The sequence below is a fragment of the Dermacentor silvarum genome, chromosome 8, assembly GCF_013339745.2.
Source record: "Dermacentor silvarum isolate Dsil-2018 chromosome 8, BIME_Dsil_1.4, whole genome shotgun sequence".
Lineage (NCBI taxonomy): Eukaryota > Metazoa > Arthropoda > Arachnida > Ixodida > Ixodidae > Dermacentor > Dermacentor silvarum.
This window is the reverse complement of record NC_051161.1, coordinates 2,539,085-2,566,948: the sequence shown is the minus strand read 5'-3', so window position 1 is coordinate 2,566,948 and position 27,864 is coordinate 2,539,085. Positions and strand designations below refer to the sequence as shown.

Genomic DNA, 27,864 nt, shown 5'->3' with positions numbered 1-27,864 from the left:
ATTCATCTCGTCCTCGTATTCTAGTTATCACAGTGTGTCATCCATAAAAAGAACACTTGGCATTTTACTGCTTGTGATACGGAGAAAGTATTCAAGATTATCCTTTTTTGATAGTATTTATTACAGTGACAGTGCCTTCTCACGCAAATTCATTCATCCAGCAGCCCACATCTCCGCGCGTATTGGCCACGACCTCAAGGTCTACCCACCGTTTTCTCGGACTAAAATACATTTACACTCACCTCCAGTTTTATCAATAAATGAGTGGAACGCCCTTCCGCAATCCAATGCCAACATTAAGGAATTATCTTCTTTTCAATCGGCTTTACTAACCTACCTTAATGAGAAAACCTGGCATACCAGCTGATCATTTCTACACAACCATATTATCCTGCTTGCACGCCTTACTACCTTGGAACACTGTCCTACATTTGCTGTATTATTCTAAAGGTGTTGTAGCTCTGTCTTGTATTATTGCATTATATAACAATTACTTCATGCCACTACTAGATGCAGTGTATCTCCTTAATGTTGTGATCATTTGTGTTCTTTATTTGCGTTTTGTTCTTCGTGCTTATAACCCCATTTTGAAGTTTCTTGTTGTTATCCCCCCTTATGTAATGCCCGATTCTGGACCCTTAGGGTAATTAAATGATATGAAATTAAAATAGTGTGCAGGTGGACACCAGCATCGGTAATGAATAATCGCTAACATCAGCTTGCAAAGCATCCCTACAAGGCCATTGTAATTTGCAGCTGGATGGCAGTGTTGGTAGAACCTGCGCAGAAGAGAGGAACATGCAGGAGCATGCATCAGATATGACAGACACTATAGAAGCACTTAGCTCGGCTACAGTGGAATCTTTTTGATACAATCTTTATGGGAACCGGAAAAATCACACATCATCCCAAAATTGTATTATCCGAAATGCATTGCTCCTGTAGGACATTGGTTGGGAAAAGAACGGAAATGTATTATCCCCAAAAAATGTATTATGCAGAATCGCATCAACGAGATTCCACTGTATATATAGTGAAGTGCTTGAGAAGGAATTGCACCGTATGTAGGGAAGGTATTTACACAGTTTTTAATGGGCAGTGGTAAAACAGACTCCTCATATACTTTCGTAGGCTGCAAGATCTAGCTTACACAGTTTCAGCTGTCTACGTCCCGATCATCATCATAATGACGTAAATAAAAGTTTCTATCTGTCTGTCTGCCTGTCTGAGTGGCTGATTGGCATACACTTCTGCAAAGTTTCCTTTACGAGGGTGAATCAGAAAGACTTTGCCCATATTTTTTTTAGCTAAATTACGGCTGTAAATGCGAAGTCAACATATCCATTCCCAGCGGTGGACCTTTCTTGGACCGGCCCAGCCTTATCTGCTTGTAGCTCTGCCGCACGGCGCTGGCTGTCAGTTGTTGAAGATGGCGGTTGGGCTTCACACGTCCACGGTAGACGAGCAACGAAGTGTGATTTGTTTTCTGTGGAGCAAGAGACGAACGCCCATCGAAATCTACTGGGAAATGCAGCTCACGTATGGGGAAAGGTGTCTCGCTTTGAGAAGTGTGAGGTGGTGTTGTTGTGAGTTTGCAAAAGGCCGTGAAGACTTGTATGAGAATGAGCGATTGGGGAGGCCGTGGGTGTCGCTGACTGACGACACCATTTCCCGTGTGGATGCAATGGTCAAAGCGGATCGGCCTGTGCACCTCAAGGACATTTCCCGGGAGCTTGGAATTTCGTATGGGAGTATTTACGACATCGTTCACGGGTCTTTAGGGTACCGGAAGGTTTCATGTCGGTGGATGCCTAAGCAGTTGGATGACATGATGAAAGGCAAGTGGCAAGCGAATTATTGCTTCACTGAATCATCTGCAACGGTATGCCGAGGAGGATGAAAGTTTCCTGGACCGCAATGTTACTGGCGATCAAACGTGGATACTGCATTTCACGCTGGAATCAAAGCACCAGAGCATGGTGTGGAAACATCCGGGTTTGCCTGTGACAAAAAAATGCGGTTCAGTGCCATCTGTTGGGAAAGTGATAATAACGATTTTCTGGGATCACCGAGGACCGTTTCTGCTGGATTTCATGCCACAAGGCATGAAACCGTCAATGCCGACAGTTACAGTTCCACACTTTCACGTCTACCGGCTGCCATCAAGCACAAACGCCAAGGGATTCTCGATGTGGGTATCCTCCACGACAATGCGAGGCCACATGTGGCAATCAGAACCGCCGACAAGCTCTGGTCATTTCACTGGGATAGTCTGGACCACGCACCATACAGTTCGGACCTCGCCCCTAGTGATTCCCACATTTTTGGTCCACTGAAGAAGTTCCGGGCAGGACAGTGATTCACATGCAACGATGAAGCCAAGACAGTAGTCCGACGGTGGTTCCACAGTCAGTTGGACAAATTCTACCACAGGGGCATCTCAAGTTTAGTGCAGTGATGGGACTAATGTCTGAACCGTTGTGGGGACTATGGGGAAAAATAGTGTAAGGTACCTAGAATAGTATGTATATTTGTAATGACCTGTATTCACCTTATTTTGACTAGTAAAAAAATAGGGGCTAAGGCATTCTGATTCGTCCTCGTATCATTGTTATTGTGTGACTGCAATGTTTGTAGATTTCATGCTAGATTTCAGGTATGCCATACTGGAACAGTTAAAATATCTATGCTGTCTGGTAACAAAGATGGTTGAGATTGCTGTGTTTTCACATTTTATGGTGTTCAGTACACGACATTCTTGGCTTGGTTCGTGTTGAGGGAATATTAAGCACATTTCCATGCTTATGTATTTCATTCTTTGGCAGTGATTCTACTTGTGGTATGGTGTACAGAGAATGTGACTTGTTTCAGGGCAGCCACACCACCAAAATAGGTGGCATCGTAGAGACAATTCTGGAGATTAAGGCTGATGACCCTGATGCCAAGGCCCTTGTGTTCACCAGCGTGAGTTTTTATAGCAGTCTTGCATATTCATAACGTTGCTTTTTATTGCTTGATCTCGCTATCGAAAGAATGTGCTTGGTGACATACTAAACACATACTTTGTCTAATTGCTTATGAAATCTATTAAAGTGACAGCATTGGCTAGTTGGTTATTCATCTTCAATGCGCGAGCAGTGCTAGAAACACGGACACAGGTGAAGGCACATGGAAGACGAAACGTTGCGCCGACAAACGACTGATTTATTGATACATCATGATTGATAAATGAAAATGATTTGTGATATGTCAACTGATTTATTTATATCATCATGTTTTCATGCTTTTTATGCCTTCTATGATACACTGTAGCATATTTACAATTGAACCTCATTAACATGATCCCGTTTTGTACGTTTTCCAGGCGCCAACATTCGTGATAGAGAGCACAAAAAAGGACCCAATGCAGTTAAGCGTATTTTTTACTGGTTGATATTTTCTCAGAAAACACTATTTTGGGCACTAATGTTCAGCACATCGCCAAACTGCGATCATATGATACTTTTTCCGTCCGCTAGATTCCATGTAAGCAAGAAAAGACACGAGGTGCGATTGAGAACAGTAGGTGCCCGTCGCAGCAGCTTCCCCGCAGTGCTCAGCTGACCATGTCACAAGCAAATGTCCACAGCTCACATGCTACATTCACAGCTATCGCTGCCAACCCTATTGCGATAAGCATCTTCACCTATCTGTGTCACAGCATGGGTGGTGTAGTGCCATTGGAAGTGTACAGCACACTTTTAATAGGTGTTGACCCAAATGTGCTACCATTGGCTGCTGCAGGCAACGCAAAGTGAGCATCTTGTTTTGCTCTGGCAGCATCGTGCTCTGGCCTCACCCACCGGCTCGATTTCTTTTCAGTTTCCCATTGGTCTTAAAACACTATGCAATAGAAAAACAACAGTGTGTGCCTCGGGCCGCTTGGGCCCCATCAGCGTGATGCACATTGGCGTCTCAGGCCACAATGAGTCACGCAAAGTGTGCACATCAAAACTTTCCACCAAGGTGCCCTGCTTGAAGAAACTGCTGACCCAGGCTGAATTTGAGGAGCGTAAACGTAAGCTTGCCGATACTGCAAAGACAACAATGTGCGTGTCGGGCCACTCGGGCCCCAGCAGCTCAATGTGTGTTGGCGTCCTCTGCTACAACGATCCGTGCAATGCTTCGCATTATTTAGATGTCAACTACGGTTGAGTCTGCCAAATTTTTGAGTGACCTTGGATCACATGGTTTCCCAGTTAGTACACTTTTTCTAGCGTTTTTTTCCAAAATGTATGAAGAAGGTTCAACTGCAAATCCTTGTTTATTGTGTCTGTAAATCAGTTAATCAGTGCAACATGTCATTCTACATGTGCCTTCATCTGTGCCTTTATTTCTTGTGCTGTTCTTGCATTGAAAATACTTTTGAAAGCTTTAATCCTAATTTGTCATCATGATGTGTAAGTGTTAGAGTAATATAGATACTACCCCCCTCCCCCGAAAAGAAAGCAAAATGAAAGAAAAAAAGAAGGAAGTCTAGGGTTAGAACTTAGCCCAACTAAGTCTCAAAGTATGCAATAGTATACTTGGATTGTCATGATCGTGATGTCTTGACAGTTGCGCATGCTTGCTCACGGGTGACCTTGCACACTCTGATTTATGAAAGCGGTGCTTCTGTACCTCGCATCTCTTACAAACTTGTTATTTCAGGCTCATTGTGATGCACTTGTGAACACTCAACACACCTCAATATTTCTGTACCTGCAACGTGGGTGCAGTCTTCCTTAGCGCTATAAAGAAATGCATGACCGATGGTGTGATTTAACCTATGCCTTCCTTCACAGCAGCCCAGTGCTCTAACCATAAGGCCACGATCACACGTTCCGAAACCTCTCTTTGAAACATATGGAGCATGTGTCAGGTGCCAGTTTCCCATATTCTTCCCTCGTAATAGCTAGTGTTTTGAGACGCTGTATTAGACTTCACTGCTTTCAGGATGCTCCACTGCCCTCGGGATCGACCCATATTATTTGTTAGATACCTTCGAGATGGATGAACGTCAGCTATAATGCTATCCCATTAAAGAAAAGAAAGGATCTTTATATGTACAGTCATACTCCTGATGGCATTGCAAGTCATGAGTAAAATACCAGGAATGGTGCTGTTTGTACATCACCCTATTTCTTTTATGTTATGAGGCCTTGCCTTTTGTTAAGTGAAAAAAAAGAAGTGTCAGCCAAAAAATAAACTAGCAAATAGCGGTAGCCAAGGAGAGCTATTGTTTTCTCAGAGAAATGCTTTTGCACAAGCACTTCACAACTCATTTTTATGTCATCTATACGAGGGGCATTCACACTGGCTGAGAATTATCGACCTAGCTGCTACCACTTCTGCCATCACTTTATGCGCGTAGTGCAGCAGTCTTCTTGCAGCAGTCTTCAGATTGCCTTGAAGCCAGCGTGTTGCCGTCAGGGCCACTCACAGATGAAAAGAGGTGCAAGGTCAGGGGATGGCAAAAGGTTTCATACCCGCAAAGTGTGCTTCCACTTACTGTGAGCATTGTCCTGAAAGAGGAGGATGCCTTTTGACAGCATGCCACACCTGTTGCTGGCCCCAGAAAACTGTTAGCGTAACATCAACAGTAGAGGGTGGCTTGCAGATGTGCCTTTTACAGTGAATTGTTAATAGAGCTAGAAGTGCTCAACAGAATTATATGCCAGTTATCACGGTATACGCAAAAAAAAAGTTCGCTCACGAAGTTTGTATCTGGGGAATGTAAGGGGCGATACATATGTAAGCAAATTTTGAAGTGTGAGGCCAATTAGGGGTTAAGTAAAAATTGCAAAACCCTAGTTTTCAGCTCGTTTAGAGGCGTTATATGAAACATTTCCAAAGTTTTTCTGCTTCCATGGAAGAGCCAAAAACGGCACAGATTTCATATTTTGAAGAAATGGGGGCCACTCTGTGGGTGATGTGTGCTGAAAGTTTAAGTGTGTTAGCTTTATTATGCGATTTGAAAGTAATTGCTGAATACTTGCCTTCCAATTTTTAAGCGTAATACAAGGCATGTAGTTGCTTTTTCTCAGTCTCCTTGGTGAGCTATGCCAGGCACAGGGCTCATATTTCGTTCAAGTGGAAAGCAAGTTGTGAGTGATGAGCGATAAATGCATTTAATCTGTGTAGGTTAATTACAGCCTTTGTAGAATATTGCTTATTCAAGCCTTTCAGAGTGCCATACTGCTGTTATTCAAATGTTTCCCAGTCTGTTCAAACACCTGCATATGTCACTAACTGTATATTTGCGGGGCATCTTAAGTGCAATCTGTCGTGAGACTTTATGTTTATGGCTTAATTGGGAGCATTCAAAATAATTATTTAGCCCTTGTTTTTCAATGCGATTAGCACTCTTTGCCCACTTCAGGCATTTTGAGCCCATCCATTAATCTGTGCATCCGTCCGTCCACCCATCTGTCTGTCTGTTTGTCCTGTGCCAACTCAGTGACCCCAGTTGTCTACTAGCTTGGCTCACAAGATATACAGTTAAACCTTGATATAATGCAGTTAGTAAAATCGGCAATGTGCTTTGTTATACTGAAATTTTATCTTTTATGCAAATAAGTACAGTCACCAATAGATTTTTCTTACATGGAAGAGGCCGCAATATTTTCAAAATTATTGGGCAACCGGAAAAAGGAAATTTGAATGTGAAAAAAAAATGATAATTTCGTTCAATTTGAGAGTCAGCGATGAAAGATATTGTCACGTAGTAGTGACAGTGAAGAAAACAGTTGCAAAACTGTGAATGATGAAACAAACTGTTTATTGGGCGAACCTGTGCCCACAGAAGCAAGTTGCACTCGAAGCACAACGATAGCGGCGAACAGAGTCGGCGATCATAAATCTGATCAGTTAGCTAGCCAACACAAGGCGTGTTGGTCGCTCACAACTTTGAAGGGCCTGCCATAGAGGTAGGGGCGAAACTTTGATGTAGCCCAGATGATGGCGAGGAACTCCTTTTCTTTTGTGGAATAATTTGCTTCCGCCTTTGACAGCGACCGGCTAGCGTAACTTACAACCCTTGCTAGTCCGTCAGTCCTCTGCGCAAGCACGGCGCCGAGTCCTACGCTGCTTGCGTCGGTGTGGACTTCAGTATCGGCGTTTTCATCAAAATGCGCAAGTATTGGCGGAGATTGCAGGCGTCGCTTCAGCTCTTCAAATGCTTCGACTTGCAGCGTCTCCCACTTGAACTCGACGTCAGTCTTCGTGAGGTACGTCAGTGGCTCGGTGATCTGTGAAAATCCTTGACGAAGCGCCTGTAATAGGCACACAGTCCAAGAAATCTACGCACTGCCTTCTTGTCGGTGGGCGGAGGAAAGTCAGTGATGGCCGCAGTTTTCTGTGGGTCAGGGCACACCACAGACTTGTTGATGACATGGCCCAAAAACAAGAGCTCCTCGTATGCAAAGCAGCACTTTTCTGGCTTCAACGTGAGTTCGGAGGTCTTTATTGCTTGAAGGACTGTTTCAAGGTGCCGGAGGCGTTCTTCGAAGCTTGAGGCAAACGCAACGATGTCGTCCAAGTAGACGAGGCAAGTCTGCCACTTCAAGCCTGCCAGTACTGTATCCATGACGCATTGGAGAGTCGTAAGTGCCGAGCAAAGACCGAACGGCATGACCTTGAACTCTAACAGTCCGTCTGGTGTTATAAAGGCAGTCTTCTCCCGGTCCCTCTGTCGACATCGATTTGCCAGTACCTGGTTTTGAGGTTCATCGACGAAATATACTTTGCGTTGTAGAGTTGATGCAAGGATCAACTCGGATGGACTCTTGGATGGCTGGATGATGTCGTTGCATATTGCCACCTGTAGGTAGTGGGTCGAGGGCAAGAGTGGGTCGAGCCCAAGAGAAGAAAGAAGACCGCGCGCTCCTTCTCTGCTCGAGCCAGCCCCGACGGTCGCGTCTTCTAAGAGCCAGCTGCTCTACGTTTATTAAACCTTCAGGGCTACTTCTCGAGGCTCGTGACAAACTGGTGGAGGTGCGGGGTAAGCGTCTTCACGGATGTTGCAGACCCCTCCAAGGATCCGCGCTACGAATCCAGTGCCTGTCGACACTCCCGTGCATCGGGCCAGCCGCAGGATCAGGGGACTGTCTCCAGAAGTCGTCAACGCTACAGTTCCCACCACATCAACCGGTATGACCAGCGCTTCTCTTCAAACCGCCCCAACCGGTACGGGAAGCACGATGTCGAACCGTTACACACTTGAGAGCCCACGGATCCCGAAGACGTTTCATGGCACATTGTTCGAAGACGTCGAAGACTGGATGGTCGAATACGAGCGCGTGGCCTCCGTGAACGAATGGAACGACACGGAGAAACTCCGACACGTCTACTTCTACCTGGAGGATGGCGCGCGTACGTGGTTTCAGAACCGCGAGGGGCAACTGACGTCGTGGCGCGAGTTTTGTCGTCAGCTTTTGGAGACATACACCAGTCCTGATCGCCACGAACGAGCGGAACGTGCGATTCAGGCCCGCGTCCAGTTGCCAAACGAAACTGTGACCACTTACGTCGAAGACATGACGCGCCTCTTCCGACGGGCCGATCCAAGAATGACGGAGGAGAAGAAGTTACGTCATCTGATGCGCGGGGTCAAGGAGCAACTCTTCGCTGGCCTCGTACGGAGCCCTCCGCAGACGGTCGCGGAGTTCTTGTCCGAGGCCGTGACTATGGAAAAGATGCTTCTGCATCGCTCGAACATGTATGAGCGGCAAGCGAACAGCATGTCTGCTACTGACATTTTCACGGCCATAGGAAGCAACGGTGACTGTCTGCGAGAACTCATCCGCTCTGTCGTGCGTGAAGAGTTGCAAAAGGCCGCCGTAACACCGCACCCTACGGTAAGCTCCATAGCGAGCATTATCAAGGACGAAGTGCACCAGGCGCTCCGTGACACCTTGCCTCCTGCTAACGCTGCGGCAGTACCTGTTGAATATCCGCGTGCGACCTACGCGGAAGCCCTCAAGCGCCCTTCTCCCTCTCCGCCGCGGTTCGTTCGTGCTCCTCCTACGGTGTCAATTCAGTCGGCGCAGCCGATGTCGTACTACGACGCTGGGTATACACCACCGCCGGTTGTTCATGCCGCTCCATTTGCCCACCATTCGGAGCAAGCGGTTCGCTACGTCGACGACAGACGCCCGCCCCCTCGGAAGTCGGATGTTTGGCGCACACCCGATCATCGGCCTCTGTGCTTCCACTGCGGTGAAGCTGACCACCTGTACCGCCAGTGCCCATACCGGCGCCTTGGGATTCGCGGCTTTTCCGCATACTCGCCGCCACCCCGATACGGCCAGCGACCCCGGGACATTGAGGACTACCTCTCTCAGCAGCGCTCGCCACCGCCTGCCAGGCGGCAGTCGCGATCGCCGTCTCCCAGACGATTTTCACCTCCGCCCCAGCGCTATTCTCCCGAGCGGTCGACCAGTCCCCGCCGGGAAAACTAACTGAGGCGATCTTTGGGGGCGAGGTCGCTGACGGTCGAAGCGCTGAAGACCTCCGACGGACGCAGTTACGGAAACATACCGATCCACCATCACCTGCAGCTGAACGAGACGACCGGCTTTCGCTCGATATACCAGTGACCATTGACGGTTATGCCGTGAGTGCTTTAGTGGACACCGGCGCAGACTACACCATACTAAGCAGGAAAATAGCGACGCAGCTGAAGAAAGTGATCACGCCCTGGCATAACTCGCAGATTCGGACGGCTGGCGGCCACGTCGTTACTCCGCTGGGCGCCTGCACGACTAGAGTTGAGATTCAAGGATCTACATTCGTTGCGAGCTGCCTTGTCTTACGCGAATGCTCCCGCGACGTTATTCTTGGGGTTGACTTCCTGCAGGAGTACGGCGCGATTATCGATCTGCAAGAGCGTCGTATCACTTTCTCTGCCGCACGAGCAATCGACGTGCAAGACGGCCAACGGCGTGACGACGTACTTCGTGTTTCGGCAGACAGTGTCACGCTTCCTCCACGAGCCAGTGTCCTCGTCGACGTTACATGCTGTGGCTTACGCGATGGCGAAGCGGTGGCCGAAAGTAACTTGGAACACCTACTGAAGCAAGGTGTTTGTGTGCCTCGAAGTGTTATACAGATTCGTGCTGGTCATTCGCAATTGCTTGTTACCAACTTTAGCTACGAGCACCGACACCTGTTCCGCGGCACTTCGTTAGCGTTTGCTGACGCAGTAACAAACGTTAACAACTGCTTCACGTCAGAAGTAGTGGAGACAGCAGACACGTCTCTGGGCCATCTCGACATCAATTCTGAACTGTCCACCGATAGCCAGACAGCACTGCGCAAGCTCTTGCTTGAATTCAGGACCTGCTTCGCACATTCTTCCAAGGTACGCCAGACTTCGATAACTAAACACAGGATCATCACGTACGAAGACGCACGCCCGATACACCAGCAGCCTTACCGCGTGTCGGCAAAAGAACGCGAAGCCATACGTACGCAAGTCCGCGAGATGCTTGACGATGGCGTCATCGAACCTTCTAACAGCCCGTGGTCGTCTCCGGTCGTTCTTGTCAAAAAGAAAGACGGAACGCTACGCTTCTGCGTCGACTACCGCAAGCTCAACAACGTGACTAAAAAGGACGTGTACCCGCTGCCGCGTATCGACGACTCGTTTGATAGACTACGGCGTGCCCAGTATTTTTCTTCTCTCGATTTAAAAAGCGGGTACTGGCAAATCGAGGTAGACGAACGCGACCGCGAGAAAACAGCCTTTGTGACTCCAGATGGGCTCTATGAATTTCGAGTGCTTCCTTTTGGCTTGTGTTCAGCCCCGGCTACTTTCCAGCGAATGATGGACACTGTCCTTGCTGGACTGAAGTGGCAGACCTGTCTTGTGTACCTGGATGATGTGGTCATCTTCTCTGAAACGTTCGAGCAGCATCTTCACCGCCTACGGAGTGTGCCAGAAGCCATCCGATCGGCAGACCTCACACTTAAGCCCGAAAAGTGTCACTTTGGTTACGAAGAGCTCAAGTTCCTCGGGCATGTAGTAAGCGCCAAAGGGGTGCGACCCGATCCCGACAAGCTTGCCGCTGTGGCCGCGTTTCCAGCTCCTGCCGATAAGAAGGCCGTCCGGCGCTTCCTGGGTTTGTGCGCCTACTATCGCCGGTTTATTAAAGGCTTTTCGAAGATAGCGGAACCCCTGACACGCCTTACGAGGGACGATACGCCATTTGTGTGGCATAATGAGCAACAGGCGGCTTTTGCTGAATTACGACAGCGCCTGCAGTCAGCACCCGTTCTTGCACATTTTGACGATGATGCTGATACTGAGGTGCATACCGACGCCAGCAGCATTGGCCTTGGCGCAGTGCTCGTCCAGCTTCAAGATGGAGTGGAAAGAGTTATAGCGTATGCCAGCCGCTCCCTGTCCCGTGCCGAGGCGAATTATTCGGCTACGGAGAAAGAGTGCCTCGCGGTCGTGTGGGCGATCATCAAGTTTCGCCCCTATCTCTATGGTCGTCCCATCAAAGTAGTCACGGACCACCATGCCCTCTGTTGGCTGGCAAGCATGCGCGACCCTTCAGGACGACTGGCACGGTGGAGCTTGCGGCTACAGGAATTTGACATCACCATCGTTTACAAGTCTGGCCGTAAGCATGAAGACGCTGACACGCTGTCCCGCGCACCCATTGATCCTGCCAGTCAGGAAACAGAGGATGATGACGGCTTCCTGGGCGCCATTAGTTCGTCGGACTTGAGCAGACGGCAGCGTGACGACGCTGAGATTAGACCGATCATCCATCATTTAGAGGGCCGCGACACAACCATACCACGCCATCTGTCCCGCTCGCTGACGTCCTTCTGTCTGCGAGACAACGTGCTTTATAAGCAGAATGCTCGTTCGACCAGCCGTGCTTACCTCCTGGTGGTTCCAAGGGACATGCGCGACGACATCCTCTTCGCTTGCCATGACGAACCGACATCTGGTCATTTAGGCTTTTCACGAACACTCGCTAGAGTAAGCGAACTGTACTATTGGCCCGGGCTTTCAGCAAGCGTCAAACAGTACGTTAAAGGCTGCCGTGAATGCCAGCGCCGCAAGACACCATCCGTTAAACCGGCTGGCTTACTTCAGCCAATTGAAGCACCTCACACGCCTTTCGACCAAGTCGGCATGGACATTCTCGGACCGTTTCCTCTCTCGGCCGACGGTAACAAATGGGTGATCGTCGCGACTGACTATTTAACACGCTATGCTGAGACGCAGGCGATCCCACGAGCCACGGCCTCAGAGGTAGCGCAGTTCTTCATGCGCCACATCGTCTTGCGTCACGGTGCTCCCTCCACTGTAATAACCGACAGAGGGACAGCTTTCACAGCGCAGCTTATGGACGAAGTTTTTGAATTGAGCAACACCAGGCATCGCAAGACGACCGCGTACCATCCGCAGACCAACGGACTTACCGAGCGACTGAATAAGACTGTCACAGACATGCTCGCAATGTACATCGACGTTCAACACAAAACATGGGATCGGATCTTGCCTTACGTGACCTTCGCGTATAACACCGCCGTGCAAGAGACGACGCGCTTCACGCCCTTTCGCCTTCTCTACGGTCGCGAAGTCCAGACGATGCTGGACGCTATGCTGCCGTGTCAAGACGCTGACCAATTGACAACTGACGCCGAGGAATTTGCAGAGCGTGCTGAGGAAGCTCGGCAGCTCGCGCGGCTGCATATCGGCCAGCAGCAGCAGGCAGACGCACGACACTACAACATCCGCCACAGGGACGTGTCCTACAACCCCGGAGACCAAGTTTGGGTGTGGACCCCCGTTCGCCGTCGTGGCCTCTGTGAAAAGCTTCTGAGCCGGTATTTCGGTCCGTATAAAGTGCTCCGCCGCGTCAGTGACGTAAACTACGAAGTTGTTCCGGACACAACATCGCAGACACGGAGTAGGACACAAAGACAACCGACCTCAGACATAGTTCATGTTGTGCGCATGAAGCCGTACATTGCGCGTCCGTAATTTTTTTTTTTTGTTTTCATTTTTTCCCTCATTCCCTTCTTTGTTTCTACTTTTCATTTATCTTTGGGAGCTTGCTTCTTCGTTCATTGACTGTGCCGGCGTGACGGCAACATTTTTTTTTGTGTACTTTCGCTTCACCTGCCTTCCTCTTCTTTGTCTTCTACGCCTCTTTTTTTTTTTAGCATCGAGGCGATGCTTTTGTTCGGAAGGGGGGATATTGCCACCTGTAGGTAGTGGGTCGAGGGCAAGAGTGGGTCGAGCCCAAGAGAAGAAAGAAGACCGCGCGCTCCTTCTCTGCTCGAGCCAGCCCCGACGGTCGCGTCTTCTAAGAGCCAGCTGCTCTACGTTTATTAAACCTTCAGGGCTACTTCTCGAGGCTCGTGACAATATATAGCATTTCATCGACTTGTTGCTTATGGCCTCACGTCCACGCGCCATAACTCGGTACGAGCTCTGACGGAGTGGGTGGACATATTCGGCGGTTTGGATGCAGTGCTTGGCGACAGGGGTTTGTTGAATTTTTTACGACAACGAGAAGCAGTCCTTGTATTGCAGGAGCAGGGCTTTTAGCTGTTCTTTCTTATGCCTGGGAAGGTTCCAATTGACGTTGAAAGCTGGTTCAGGTACTACAGTCGTCGTTGCAGGTGTGCTATAATCCGTGAAGGCGAAAGCACTGCTAGCTTGTACTATTTCATCGATGTAGGCAACCATGGTGCGTTATGAGCGACCACAGATCAAGATCACTGATAGGCAACCATGGTGCCTTTGTTAATGTGCCTGTATTAATTCGTGGCTGAAACTTGTGAGCATCACTCTTGCTTTCCCTTCACGTAGCTCAGCTATGCCTCTAGCGATGAAAATTTCACAGTCGAACAGTAAGTGATGATCGCCCTCGACGATGCCTTCCATGTCTGCAGGCACTTCTGTACTGAAGGAAATCATTACACAGGAGCGAGGCGGAACGGTGACTTGTTCTTCAAGCACATTCAAGGCATGGTAACTGATGTTTGTATTCGGTGGTATCGCTTTGTGCATTGAAAGCGTTATCGACTTGGATCTTAAAGGGTAACTCCGGAGATTTTTCGATGTCAACGGATGTTGATGAAATTCGCTAGGTCTGTTCCTCTGAATACCTCCGTCATGTCCTACAAAAAGCAGGCTTGAGAGTTGCACAGATTTCTTACAAATGAATTTAACTTATTGCCTCGAGCACCCTACCTTACCTCCTCCTCAGTTATAGGCCACATTGTGTATGACGTCAGGAATGGTCCACGCAGAGCATGCCAGAATCATGCAGACGACAGCAACGAGAGCGAGCAGGAGTCAACGATCGTGAGCTAGTACTTGGCGTGAGATGTTGCTGTCGCGAGAAGTTGCATTCCCTGTGGACGGGCAAGTGATGCGGGGTGGCAAGCGGTGTTGCATTGTTGGCTGCACGAACTTCAGCCCTCGCCATCCGCAAACACAGTTTGAGCCGATGCCGATCGCGTTCAACCGAGGTTAAGCCTATCACAGTGGCCACTGTGATAGGCTGATATGATATGCCCACTGATATGGCCCACTGATATGAAGCTAATTAAGCGATTAGGATGAGGAAAGCTGCTTCTGTAGTTCAGTTTTGACCATACGGATTTGAAATAAACCATTCCTCATTTCGTACAGTGCACACGCCAAAAAGCTAAAAGCGACAACACGACGCGCAATCAACATCCGTATACGTTGCCGTTCTCGAATGCGGCCAGTCGCACTCGCCGGCGCTTCCCTAAATGAAATGTCACTACGCAAATCCATGGGTGTATTATTACCTATTGTTATGCTGACTCATTATTTAGCTTACGAGGTGCACTGTTTGCCTCGTATCCCAAATGGGCAGCAAGCGCAGGCCCCTTCGATACAGCATGCATAAACAACCATCTCGTTCAGCTGCCAACGATGTCATACTTCATGACATCGGCGTTTCCGCTAGAAAATTATACATTGTGGGGTCTCACACATGCTCTTGGGACAAAGGAACGACAACACAGTAGTGCAAACAATCAAAAGGGCATTTATTGCACCTTTCATGCACTGATACACGCTAGCCGAATTACTATGCATGGGCGCGTGACAAATCAAGGAAGTCCGACTCACCGTGACCCGATAGCGAGCGAATATTGACACGTATACATGTTTGTCTTTCTTTGGTAGCTGCGCTGGGCGATGGGTGGGCGTGCTGGCGGCGGTGGACGACGGAACAGCGGCGTTACGAGGCCCTGGCGCGAGCGCAGAGGGGGGCCTTGACGACGGGCGACGGCGGCGTAGGTCATCGCTTCCGACTGGGATTGCGGTGATTCGGGAAGTCCTAGCGATTGCTGGATTTCCTTCCGCACAATATCGGCGATGGAAGCAACTTGAGGCTGCGACGACGGTAGCAACTTCTGCAGCTCTTCGCGTACTATCGCCCTGATGGTGTCTCGTAGGTTGTGGGAGAGTCCTTGGACTTCGGCGTACTGTGGCGTCGAACGGTGATTGTATTGCCGGTTGCGCATGTCCAGTGCTTTCTCGATAGTCGTAGCCTCCAAGAGAAAGTCTTGGACTGTCGTTGGTGGATTCCGCACAAGTCCGGCGAATAGCTCCTGCTTAACTCCCCGCATGAGCAAGCGAACTTTCTTGTCTTCTGGCATAGCGGGGTCAGCGTGCCGGAATAATCGAGCCATTTCTTCAGTGTACATACCTATGCTTTCAATCGGGAGCTGTACACGGTTTTCCAGCAAGGCTGCAGCTCTTTCTTTACATACGACGCTCGTGAAGGTGCCCAGAAATGCGGCTCGGAAGAGGTCCCAGATTGTTAGTGCACGCTCCCTATTCGCGAACGAGGTTCTGGCGCCGTCTTCAAGCGAGAAGTAAACATGGTGCAGCTTGTCGTCGCAGTCCCACTTGTTGAACCTAGCGACCCGGTCGTATGCCTCCAGCCAGCTTTCGGGGTCTTCAAATGGCGAACCTCGGAAAGTCGGCGGCTCCCTGGGTTGTTGCATCACGATTGCAGGTGTTGGCGCAGGGGCTGTCATGGTAGCTGCTGCCGAGGTCGTGACTTTTGTCCTCTTGGTCTTGTCGGGTAGGGGTTGGTACTTCGGTGGCAGGTTCAATAGCCTACGGCTAGCTCGCTGGTCGCTGGCCGCTACGGCTAGCTCGCTTTTATGTCCTCGTACCGGACCCCCCCGTCCAGCCGTGAGCCAAGTCCAAACCGTCCAGAAGACGTCGACACCTACCCCGCACCTCCACCAGATGTCACGTAGTAGTGACGCTGAACAGTCGTAAAACTGTATGACGAAACTGATTCCTTATTGGGTGAACCTTTGCCCACAAAAGCAAGCTACACTCGAAGCACAACGAAAGCAGCGAACGCAGTCGGCGATCCTCGAAATCTGATCAGCGGCGAAACGAGTCGGCTTTTATACCTGAGTCATCGAAGGTTCCAGATTAATCCCTGATGCCCGCGGGTCTTCCAGAAAGTTCTAGACAATTCGCCTCGGTCATACAATCAGATAACATAAGCGTCGGTGAAAACAGGCAACGGAAAGAAGCATCGATAACGTTCCAGAAACTTCCGATACAGGCGCGTCCTGCGCCGAGCGATAACATTTGTTAGCCGGTGGAAAGCGGCCACCGGTGAAAGACAAACATGTATACGTGTCAATATGTTCGCCCCATACTGTGACACCATCGCCTGGTCGTTCACGCTTACGGTCACGCGAACGGTGGTGCGTTCGAACGATCCGTGTTCGTCCATACTGGTGTCCTGCTCTTAGCCTCACGAGGCGGTCCCGCGAAGCGGGCCGGCGCACGCGCGAAGCGTTCGTGCATGTTGGTCGCCGATCCCAAGCCAAGGAAAAAGCGCCTTCGACCTTTTTCTCCCAAGTCACCCTGCCGTTCGGTGGCGTTAGCATCGCGACACTCGTGCCATCTCTCGCAATGCACCACAACCACTACGACCACCGCCAGCGTTTAGCCACGCGGAGAAGCCGGATTATGGGAGACGCGAGCTATGCGGGGAAAACAACATCAGGGGACGCGTGAGAGTCGCGCATCCCCACAACATTCTCTAAATCAACGATCATACGCGCAATGTCCTAATCGATGTGTACTTTACGGAACACTAATTGTGTACATGAAGAGAATACGAAGAATGATAAGCAGGCTGCACAACGCTTCCCTACTACGGTCTCTCGCTCGCTAATTCCGAAGGTGTGTGGTCGCACGTATCAGCGCGACCCAGAATGATGTAACGGTGCTTACATGCACAAAATCTACGTGTTTTGATATGTTCTGACATTAATTGATGTCACCGATGAGCGGCTATTTCAAGCGAACGACGTACGAGTGGTCGCTGTACCTGCCGGTGTAAACAAATGCACCGGTCGGTGCTTTGGACTGTCAGCGGCATTCTTGTGGGATACAAATGCGGAAAGTCGTGCTCCACATCTTACAGTGGGCATGCGAAGCGGTTCCCTGAAAGGGGTAAAACACCTAACATAGCAAGCAGCATGTATATCAGTGGTTAGGGATGCCCTTGGTCTTCATGTTTCAGTGCGATATGTTGCGCATGGGTGCTGGCTCTAGTGGTGGAGGACGGCGATTTGTGGCTATTCGTCTGAATCATAACTGTCACTGTTTGACAGATCCGAATAGGTAGTGCAGCTTACATGCAATGTCACCCGAAGGTCCAGCGCTGTCACGAATAAACTGAGCGTCTGCTCTTCTCCGGTTTCGTTCGCCCTGCGGGCGAGACCGGCATGCGTTGCGCGCCTTCCCCGCCGGGAATGCATTCATGACGTCACACGCAGAGGTTCACTCGGCTGCTTGCTCAGGTTTTGGTTTCGTTTGTGCGCTTTTTTGCTTATTTAAAATTATTTTCGAATTTGCGGAACAATTCTCCTATCAGGTGCGTCACAGGAGGGTCTCGGGAAGCTAAATATTTTATTAACTCGACGTGGTCAAAAAATCGCCGGAGTTGCCCTTTAAGTCGATGACTGCACCGTGTTGGTTTAGAAAGTTCATGCCTAGGATGACATCCCTGGAGCAGTGCTGCAGGATTACGAAGCTCGCTGGGTAAGTGCGGTGGTTAATCGTGAATTGCGCTGTGCAGATTCCAGCCGGCTTTATTAGGTAGCCTCCCGCTGTCCTTATATTGGATCCTTATCACGTGGTTTTCACCTTCTTCAACTTGGCGGTGAACGGGCCACTGAAGACGGAATAGTCGGCGTCAGTGTTGACGAGAGCGGGGACGTCATGACCATCTATTAGCATGTCTAGGTTGGTAGACTGTCATCTGGCGTTACGGTTAAGTCGTGGCGTCGTATCACGGCTGCGTCGGCTTGTTCCGCTGCTGCTACGTCGCGTTGGTAGGTCTTCTTGCGGCGGCAAAGTGTTGTCAAGGCTCTTGCCAGGCGGCGTGCTGATGCCTCGTCGTGATAATTCATGAATCTTCTTTGTCGGCGGTGGAGGATCTTCGGCATTACGTCATACAGCAACCGCACCTCCATCGGTTGCTGCTTTTAGTTTCCCAGGTAAGGGCTGGGAGATCGGCTCCAGGTTGCGCCGGTGTACAGCCGGCGATGCAGCGAGCGGCCTGGTGACGGCGAGCGTGAGGGTCGTCATGGTTGCCACTGAGCTCCGGCGAGTTAGTCGGCGATGTCATGTGGCCGCTTGCCAAGCTGTTGACGTGGGGCGTTGACGGCGAACCCTCGTAGGCCCATCTTGCAGTATGGGCATCGGCGGTAGACATGTCCGACTTCCCCGCTGTGATAGCAGAGCGGGCGGTGGTCAGGGGCGCGCCAAATGTCCGTCTTCATCTGGTAGCTGCGCTGAGCGACGGCGGGCATGCTGGCGGCGGCGGTGCACGACGGAACTGCGGCGTTGCAGGGCCCTGTCGCGAGCGCGGAGGGGACCTTGGCGGCGGGCGACAGTGGCATAGGTCATCGCTTCTGGCTGTGGTTGAGGCGATGCCGGAACTTCTGGCACTTCCAGTGACCGCTGAATCTCTTTTTTAACTATGTCAGCGATCGAGGCCATCTGAGGCTGCGACCTTGGGTATAACTTCTGCAGCTCTTCCCGTATGACCGCTCTGATCGTCTCTCGGCGTAGTTTGTCAGCGGCGTAGTTTCGGCGTAGTTTGTCAGCGCACGGCGGTTATATTGTCTGGCGCACATTTCAAGCGTCTTCTCGATTGTTGTGGCCTCTGAAACAAATTCTGTGACAGTCTTGGGCGAGTTGCGTATTAATCCGGCGAATAGTTGCTCTTTGACACCCCGCATCAAGAACCGAACTTTCTTTTCTTCAGACATGTCAGGGTCGGCGTGGCGGAAGAGGCAAGTCATCTCCTCTGTGAAGATCGCGATGTTCTCGTTCGGCAATTGCACTCTGGTTTCTAAGAGGACTTCGGCCCTTTCCATTCATGCAACACTCGTGAAGGTCCTCACGAAGTTCTCATGAAATAGGTCCTACGTCACCAGGATGGTCTCTCTGTTCTCAAACCAGGTCCAAGCAGCGTCATCCAATTTGTTGAACGTCGCGGTCCTCTCGTATGTCTCCAGCCAGGTTTCAGGGTCTTCAGCCGATGATCCACGGAAGGTCAATGGCTCCTGAGGTTGTTACAGCAGGATGGGGCACGCTGGGGCTGCCATTGGGGTTGTTGACTTGGCCTTGATCGCTGTGGTTTTTTCGGGAAGAAGTCTACTTAGGCAGAAGTCCTTGCTGCCTATCGCTAGCTCGCTGGTCCTTGGCGACGTTGGTGTTGGCGCTGAGCGATAATGTTTAACATTTGTTAGCCGGTGAAAAGCGGTCACCAGTGAAAGATAAACAAGTACATGTGTCAATATGGTTTCATGCCATGTTGATGATATCTTCACATCGGTGGTATGAAGCAAAGCCAGTTACGCTTTTGTGTCCACTCCGCCCCCACAGCTGATAGTGTCACCCAGAGTGGGACGATGCTATCATAAAAAACGCTGGCAAATGCTTCATCTGCCTCTCGCTGTAATTCATCTCCGATACTTGAGATTGTGGAAAGACATCGCACGATGCCATGCCATCTCAGCTCAGCCACATGCTACAGATTATACCTCGAAAACACGGTGCGTGAGCTGCATATGCACTCAACAACGCTGACAGCTGTGTGCAGACACAGCCGCGCTAGAAAAGGAGATGCACGACAACCTGGCCCCACTCCCTTCCCCCTTTGCGTGCTCCCCCTTTCCCCTTGTTTGCACGGGAAGACTACGCTCATCAAGCCACTCTTCTTCTGGGCTTACCCTTGCATGCTTTCACTCGCACTGAAAGCATACAGTGCGCAGTAGGGTCTTATTGCACTTGACTTTTATATGGAACATGACGCTGCTCTGCTTCAATGGTTTCTTTGTTGCACAGTGCACGATTTGAGGGGTGCGTTCATGTCACGAATTTCAGCGCTCCAGAAATGGACAGAGACAGAAAGCAAATACGTAAAAGAACATTTAATCTCAAACAAAAAAAATGATATAGAAGAAAAACAAACAGCAAACTACACAACGAATGGTCCTTCGTGCTGCCTCTCGCTTCAATGCGAACTAAGTGGCAAAGACGCAGCGCGCACGAAGCTATGAGCACTCGCACTCTGTCCCCAATGCAGATTGCAATTTGCAGGCCCTCCCTGCCTTTCCTCCCTCCACGGTGCCCTGCTCGCAAACGAGGACGGCGCGCTTCCTGCCCACTTTCCTCCCTTGCGCACGCAAGATTAAGCTGCCATCGTCGGCTCACCCTTGCACGTTTTCACTCACACATACAAGCATAGCGACGATGTTATCGCCCCTAGACTTTGGACGGAACATCACGGCGACGATGACGGCAGAAATGCACCTGGAGTTTCCATATAATTGCTATCGCAATAAAGACAGATTGGAATAGTTTTACGTTATACAGTAAAAGATTGATGATACGAATCTCACGGGGTCACGACAAATATTCGTATTAGCCGAAATTCGTATCATCGAAACACAATTAAAACTACTGTCGAATCTCGATAATTCGAACTCGAAGGGGCCCGAAAATTTGTTCGAATTAAAAGGACGTATTTTTGAAGTATTCGTGCACCATAGCACGATGCACGAACGGCGCGAGTCGTGAAATATCGCGGCGCGCAAGCGCATAGCAAGCGCGGGCCACGAAACTGCCCACGCCGGCTAACGGTCGCTTCCGGATAACGACAGAAAACGAAGCTTCAGGGAGCGAGCGGGCGGCGCCGGCACACGGGTGCGCGCGGAGACCGTCGAAAGTGAGGGAGGAGGGCGGCAGGGAAGCGGTTTGGTCGCGTCAACTCCGCCGCTTCGGTGGCTCCCCTCGCCCTCCCTCTCAACGCCCTCGTAGCTCTCTCACCTTCGACTCCGTGCGCACATCTCCGTGCGCCCCCGCCGCCGTGCTGGCGCCAGCTTATTTTAGCCGCCCCCTGAAGTTTCGTTTTCTGCCGTTAGCGGGAAGCGAGCGTTCGCGGGCGTGGCAGTTTCGTTAGCCCGACTGTGCCTCCGCCGCTGCTTCCCTCTGCGCTGCTGCCGCAGCGTGCATGGTCAACATGTGACTAGAAAATAGAGGAGAAGGGTTCACTGCCATTTTATCCGCGTGGCTGAGACGTCGGCACTAGTGTGTGATAGAATACGGTTGTCTAGAACACTTTAGTCGGCACGTACACGCTTGTTCCGATGCGATGCAGAAACGGCGACCTTGTAATTTGAGAGAGAAGGAAATTTCCGCCGTGGGTTCCTTCCCCCTCCCCCCCCCCCCCCCCCCCCCCGTTCCTTCGCGCGCGGCATTGAGGGGTCTCTCCTGAGCTTTTCCTCTATGGCGGTGTCGGAGCAATGCCGGTCGGAGGCGCCGCCGCGTGATTTGGCGCGCTGCTAAGAGCATTGTCGGTGCGCGGTAAGTTCGAAATAAGCGTGTTCGAATTCGCTTGCTTCGCGTTGACGTTGAACGAAAGCACGTTTTTCATGATAGTCTCGCTGTGCAACAATTGTGCTCAGTGTTGACGTTGCGAGGCCTAGCTCCTTAGCCAACTCCGTCCGCTTCCTCTTGGGATCCTCATCGACCTTTCGAAGAATATCTATAATTTCTCTTTAAAGGAGAGTGCTTTCCGCTTGCGAGACATAGCTCGCTGCGACTAGGCAAAATGGCGCAAACACGAAGAACGTGGCCCGAAGCGCAGCAGCCACTCCATCTGCAGGCTCGCAGAAAAGGAGGAAAAGTACAAAAGCACCAAAAGCGCCACCGCCTCAAACTCTTCGCGCTCAGTCGCGGAGTCCGCGCTGTCCGGCGCCGCGCCTCCGCACCAAAAGAGAAGGAAAGAAAGCGCGTGACTGCGCGCTGTTCTCTTTCGCGGCCGTCGGTGGGGCGGCGTTTATTCGTATCAACCGACGCAGGCTCAAAATCGATTCGTAACAACTGTTCTCTAGCACGTTGCAAAGTAATGGGGCTCGGCCGGGACCACAGAAAAATTCGTATCATCCGGAAATTCGTATTAGCCGTGATCGTATCATCAAGCTTTTACTGTACCTATAGCCCAGGGTTGATTGTGGCTCTCTGGGTCTGTGGTGACATATGGTGACCCAGAAATTATGTTAGCTTGTCGATTGGACCGCATAATTTGATAACAATTTCCTCTGTCATCATGAGCGTCGGCGCGGGAATGTATAGTTCGATAGTAGTTCAACTGATGTTTTCCGCTTTACAGGAAAACATGCGCTGTGCCGCCGCTCGACCCACTCTTTCATATTCTAGTACACTATAACTACAAAGCGTGATTCTACTACGCGCTTTGTGTTGGTTTATTCTCTGTTTAACTCTGTTTATTCTCTGTTTAAACTGCTCACAACGCAATTTTACTTGCTCAAAAAATTGCTCCAAAATGACTTTGGGAAGTCCCACCCCTGTGCATGATACTAGTGAAAGACATTTGCCTCCTATTTATTGCATGTCTTTTGCCGGTTGATTGTGTCAAAGTAGCACACATGGTTTTCTTCACTTCTTGGTATTGATACTTTCTTTTTAAAGAAATTTGTCAAAAATGTTGGCTCATACATTTGCTCTGATTCTTTTTCTTTTGGTCTCTTTTGCAGTGGTCTATTGTAATTGACGTCTTGAAGAAAGCGTTGGAAGAAAATGAAGTGTCTTACATCACTCTTAAGCCAGGACCAAACTTCAAGGTTCGTGTATGTCATTTAAGCTAACTTCTGTATTTGCTCTTTCTTTTATCTTCCTCCTTGGCATCTTTTCTATCAATTACCCCAAACTCCATTTGGAAGTTTTCGCTTTCCTCTGAATGGAAGAAAGTTGTCCGTTACATGTGCTCAGATGCAGGATCTTTAGCTGTGGAAAGGTAGTTTCAATCAACAATCCTGAACCATAGACTCGGAGGCCATACGTTGGCCAAGTAAAATATACAAAGAAAGAGTTTATCACCCAAATATTGCTCTGAAGGAGGAAAGAAAAATCGAGGTTAGAAGCACAGTGATGGCAAGGTCTTAGAATAAACAGCGTCCCATGCGCAGTTTACTTTAAATGACTTGCAACCAAGCACAATAAAAAAAAACTGGTGAAAAAAAAAAGCTACTAATGGCTTTCTATATTTGTATAAGAAAATCCAAAAGGTGTTTCCTAGAAATGTTAAAGCCTGTACAAAAATCTTGCATTGTGCTTTTCAAGCTAGTAGACACTAACACCTCAAGATGCCAACAAATATGAAATATCTGAGCAAAGGGGCCAGACTTTGTGCCTTTAAGCGGCTGTCCCTTGGACCTCTTGCTTTTATGAAGAAGTTACCTTTTTCAACTTCATCTTCTCGAAATCTCCCAACAAACAAGACATTTTTCAACCTTTCCTTGAAAGGCCGCCTCTGTCGGGGATGTCTTGGGTGTGCTATTAAAACAAAATGTCTTTCTTGATCAGACTTTAATGGCAGTTTTATCTGTACTGTGGCCTTGATTTGAAGAAGAATGCCCAGGCTTGCACGCACGGGAGGCTGCTAGCCCCTCTCAAAATATCTGGCAGCGCTTTCAAGCTACGATTTCAGTGCTGCAAGTAAGACCCTGTGGCAGCGTGGGCATGTCAGCTTGCCGGCGTGTGTCGGACTGACCTCCTTAGTACAGTTTTCGACCGATAATTCAGACACGCTCGATTGTTCGGACTGCTTCATGGCAACGTCACTGGCCCCATAGACTCAATGTATAAGGACCAGTGACTCCAGAAGTATTTTCTGAGTGGTGGGGGGCTTACAAACGGACAGTGCAGGGGAGGAAATAACAGAATTTTTGTATTGTTTCTTTATTTTTTGTTCATAGAAAAAAGGAAACATATTGTGCTTGCTATATTTTATTTGTAAAAAAAGTCATGAGATGTTACACTCATACTATTCATGGAATATTTTGGAACCGTGCATCTCTTGCACTGTAGTGCATTTAGCCTACACAGCTACTGCAGCTAATTGCTTTATAATAGCTTATATAAACACTAATTATGTGCGTGTTTCGTTTCGTAATTTTAGAATATGTGCGCACACACAAGAAAAAACAAGAAATGCCTGAAGCTGAATTTTCAGCTAATCACATTTATATTACTCTGCAGATTTGCATATCATTATTTGCGAAAGTATCCATGCTGCAAGTTCTCTTTAAAAGCGTGTGCAAACAAAAAAACTACATGATTAGAATATAGCATCGAACACAAACAAAACCACAGCCCCTTTATTATTTCCATATTTTTACCTCAGCTGCAGATTCAGTGTAGACAAAAGAGGGAGAACAATCTAACAGTAATCGCACAAACATAAGTGCACGAAATGCATACACACTAAGTCCCCTGCTCTTGGGGTCTGCTTTTAATGCAGTATCACATGAAAACTGAGCCATTTCATCAGGTTGGTGTACACGGAATGAAAAACGTTAGTACACACTTATTATTTTGTACTACACACATGCACAATAGATATGAATGCACAACATATGAACAGCTCTACATTTTTCATTGTGAGAGGTACGAAGATCAATGCTCTGCCGTGTAATTGCAGCATTTGTAATAAATACAGTAAAAGCTCGATGATACGATCACGGCTAATACGAATTTCCGGATGATACGAATTTTTCTGTGGTCCCGGCCGAGCCCCATTACTTTGCAACGTGCTAGAGAATGGTTGTTACGAATCGATTTTCAGCCTGCGTCGGTTGATACGAATAAACGCCGCCCCACCGACGGCCGCGAAAGAGAGAACAGCGCGCAGTCACGCGCTTTCTTTCCTTCTCTTTTGGTGCGGAGGCGCGGCGCCGGACAGCGCGGACTCCGCGACTGGGCGCGAAGAGTTTGAAGCGGTGGCGCTTCAAGAAATAAATGCTCTTTACGTACATGTGCCTCAGTGAGTTCACCTCTGATTCTTTAATTTAGCTACAGTCGAATCTCGTTAATTCGAACACGCTTATTTCGAACATACCGCGCACCGACAATGCTCTTAGCAGCGCGGCGGCGTCTCCGACCGGCATTGCTCCGACACCGCCGTAGAGCAAAAGCTCAGGAGAGACCCCTCAATGCCGTGCGCGAAGGAACGGAAAAAAAAAAGAACCCGCGGCGGAAATTTCCCCCTCTCTCAAATTGCAAGGTCGCCGTTTCTGCATCGCATCGGAACAAGCGTGTACGTGCCGACTAAAGTGTTCTAGACAACCGTATTCTATCACACACTAGTGCCGACGTCTCAGCGCGCGGATAAAATGCCAGTGAACCATTCTCCTCTATTTTCTAGTCACATGTTGACCTTGCACGCTGCGGCAGCAGCGCAGAGGGAAGCAGCGGCGGAGGTACAGTCGGGCCAACGAAACTGCCACGCCCGCAAACGCTCGCTTCCCGATAACGGCAGAAAACGAAACTTCAGGGGGCGGCTAATATAAGCTGGCGCCAGCACGGCGGCGGGCGCGCACGGAGATGTGCGCACGGAGTCGAAGGTGAGAGAGCTACGAGGGAGTTGAGAGGGAGGGCGAGGGGAGCCACCGAAGCGGCGGAGTTGACGCGTCCGCTTCCTTGCTGCCCTCCTCCCTCACCTTCGACGGTCTCCGCGCGCACCCGTGTGCCGGCGCCGCCCGCTCGCTCCCTGAAGCTTCGTTTTCTGTCGTTATCGGGAAGCGACCGTTAGCCGGCGTGGGCAGTTTCGTGGCCCGCGCTTGCTATGCGCTTGCGCGCCGCGATATTTCACGACTCGCGCCGTTCGTGCATCGTGCTATGGTGCACGAATACTTCAAAAATACGTCCTTTTAATTCGAACAAATTGTCGGGCCCCTTCGAGTTCGAATTATCGAGATTCGGCAGTAGTTTTAATTGTGTTTCGATGATACGAATTTCGGCTAATACGAATATTTTTCGTGACCCCGTGAGATTCATATCATCGAGCTTTTACTGTATACAAGTACTAATAATGAAGCAGTGCATTGGTTTACTAGTGTAAACATTGGGTTGTCAGTCCTCCTTGTCATCAAGCGAAGCTCTATGAAATACCCCGTCTCTTTTTTTTTTTTCTGCTTGAGAGCATTCTGATCTGCTCTGTGTGTGAAAACAAACAGCGCTCGAAGCGGGAAGAGCTGTGTACGGCATTGCTCGTAGCAAAATGATTCTTTATGCACACAAGCTTATTCAAGGCTGTGTTGCTTCATCATACAGCTCTAAATGCCCGTCTATGGACTCACATCCGATAATTCAAGGCAGAGGTAAAGAGCAGAGAGATGGATAACTGCACATATACTTAGTGCGTGCAGTCTGCTTCAGATTTCAAAGGTATGATGACAGATGCACACTCTACTGATCGCCTCAAAGACCAAAAGTGGCTGTTCGCTCAGCAGTCCTGGTGACAAATTCTTTGATCACATCTTCTAAGTTGAGTGCAGCGATCCTTTCCCTGTGAATGTAAAAAGTTAGATGTGTTAGCCTCCTCTGCGTCATGCGGTTCCGCATGTAAGTTTTCATTTGGCGTAAATCGCTGAATGAGTGTTCTGCTGAAGCTACAGATGCAGGTACAAAAAGGAGAAGTTGCATGTATTTGACGACTTGGTCTATGGACTTGTTCAGATTTTGCCTGCAGAGCCTTTGAAATGCTTTCAATTGATAAAGACTTGACATTGGACACAATAGAAGAAGTGCCGAAAGACGAGTTAGAATAAAATCAGCTGTGTGCACGCCATGTTGAGGTCAGCTGAGAATGGTCTTCCTCTGGCACCATCAACCAACATTTCACTAGCTGGACCGTGCCAGGCTGATCAAAGCGTCGCTGCATTTCGCCCTTAATACAATCAATCGCCTCAAAGTATTCTTTGCGCAATGCTGGTTTGGGATTGAGCGCAACTGGTGGGAGAGATGGGCTGGACATCTCGAATCTCCTCGGTGACTTTGTAAGCCTTCCACTGCGAGGCTCCTTCAGACCTAGCTGAGTTGCAACAGCACTCGTGCAGTCCCACAACTCCTGAAACACGGTTTTGGACCACACGCGGGACATTGCCTTGCACAGAGTCCCTGCAGCTTCTTTCACACCTGCAGCACGAAACGTTGTGCTTTGGAGGACCCTTGCTAGTTCCTCACATGGACCAAACATTCCCAACAACGTTTCAAACTTTCCCAGGAGTGTTTGGTGTCCTTTCAAAATGGCTTTGCTGTTGTCTGTCATCGAGCCTGTTCCTTGAAGGATCTCACTCAATCTTTTTTGAACCTTGGCGTAGTTCTTGGTGATCGTCGACTTTACCCTGACTCAAAAGTGTAGCAGTTTGGGCGAGTCGGTATGTCATGACTTTTAAGCTTGTAGTGCGGCTCAG

The 27,864-nt window shown here is 49.5% G+C and overlaps 1 protein-coding gene across 3 annotated transcripts in view; it reads left to right on the top strand.

The window, feature by feature from the left end:
• The window catches only part of LOC119460522 (E3 ubiquitin-protein ligase SHPRH), a 245,675-nt gene that overhangs the window by 203,231 nt on the left and 14,580 nt on the right, over positions 1–27,864 (top strand). For 2 of the 3 annotated variants that reach the window (XM_037721439.2, XM_049655121.1), the window contains 2 exons: positions 2,872–2,964; positions 23,146–23,232. In XM_037721439.2, the coding sequence (XP_037577367.1) occupies positions 2,872–2,964; positions 23,146–23,232 (180 nt within the window). The remainder of the gene's footprint in view (positions 1–2,871; positions 2,965–23,145; positions 23,233–27,864) is intronic. The other variant, XM_037721440.2, reaches the window with a different exon arrangement.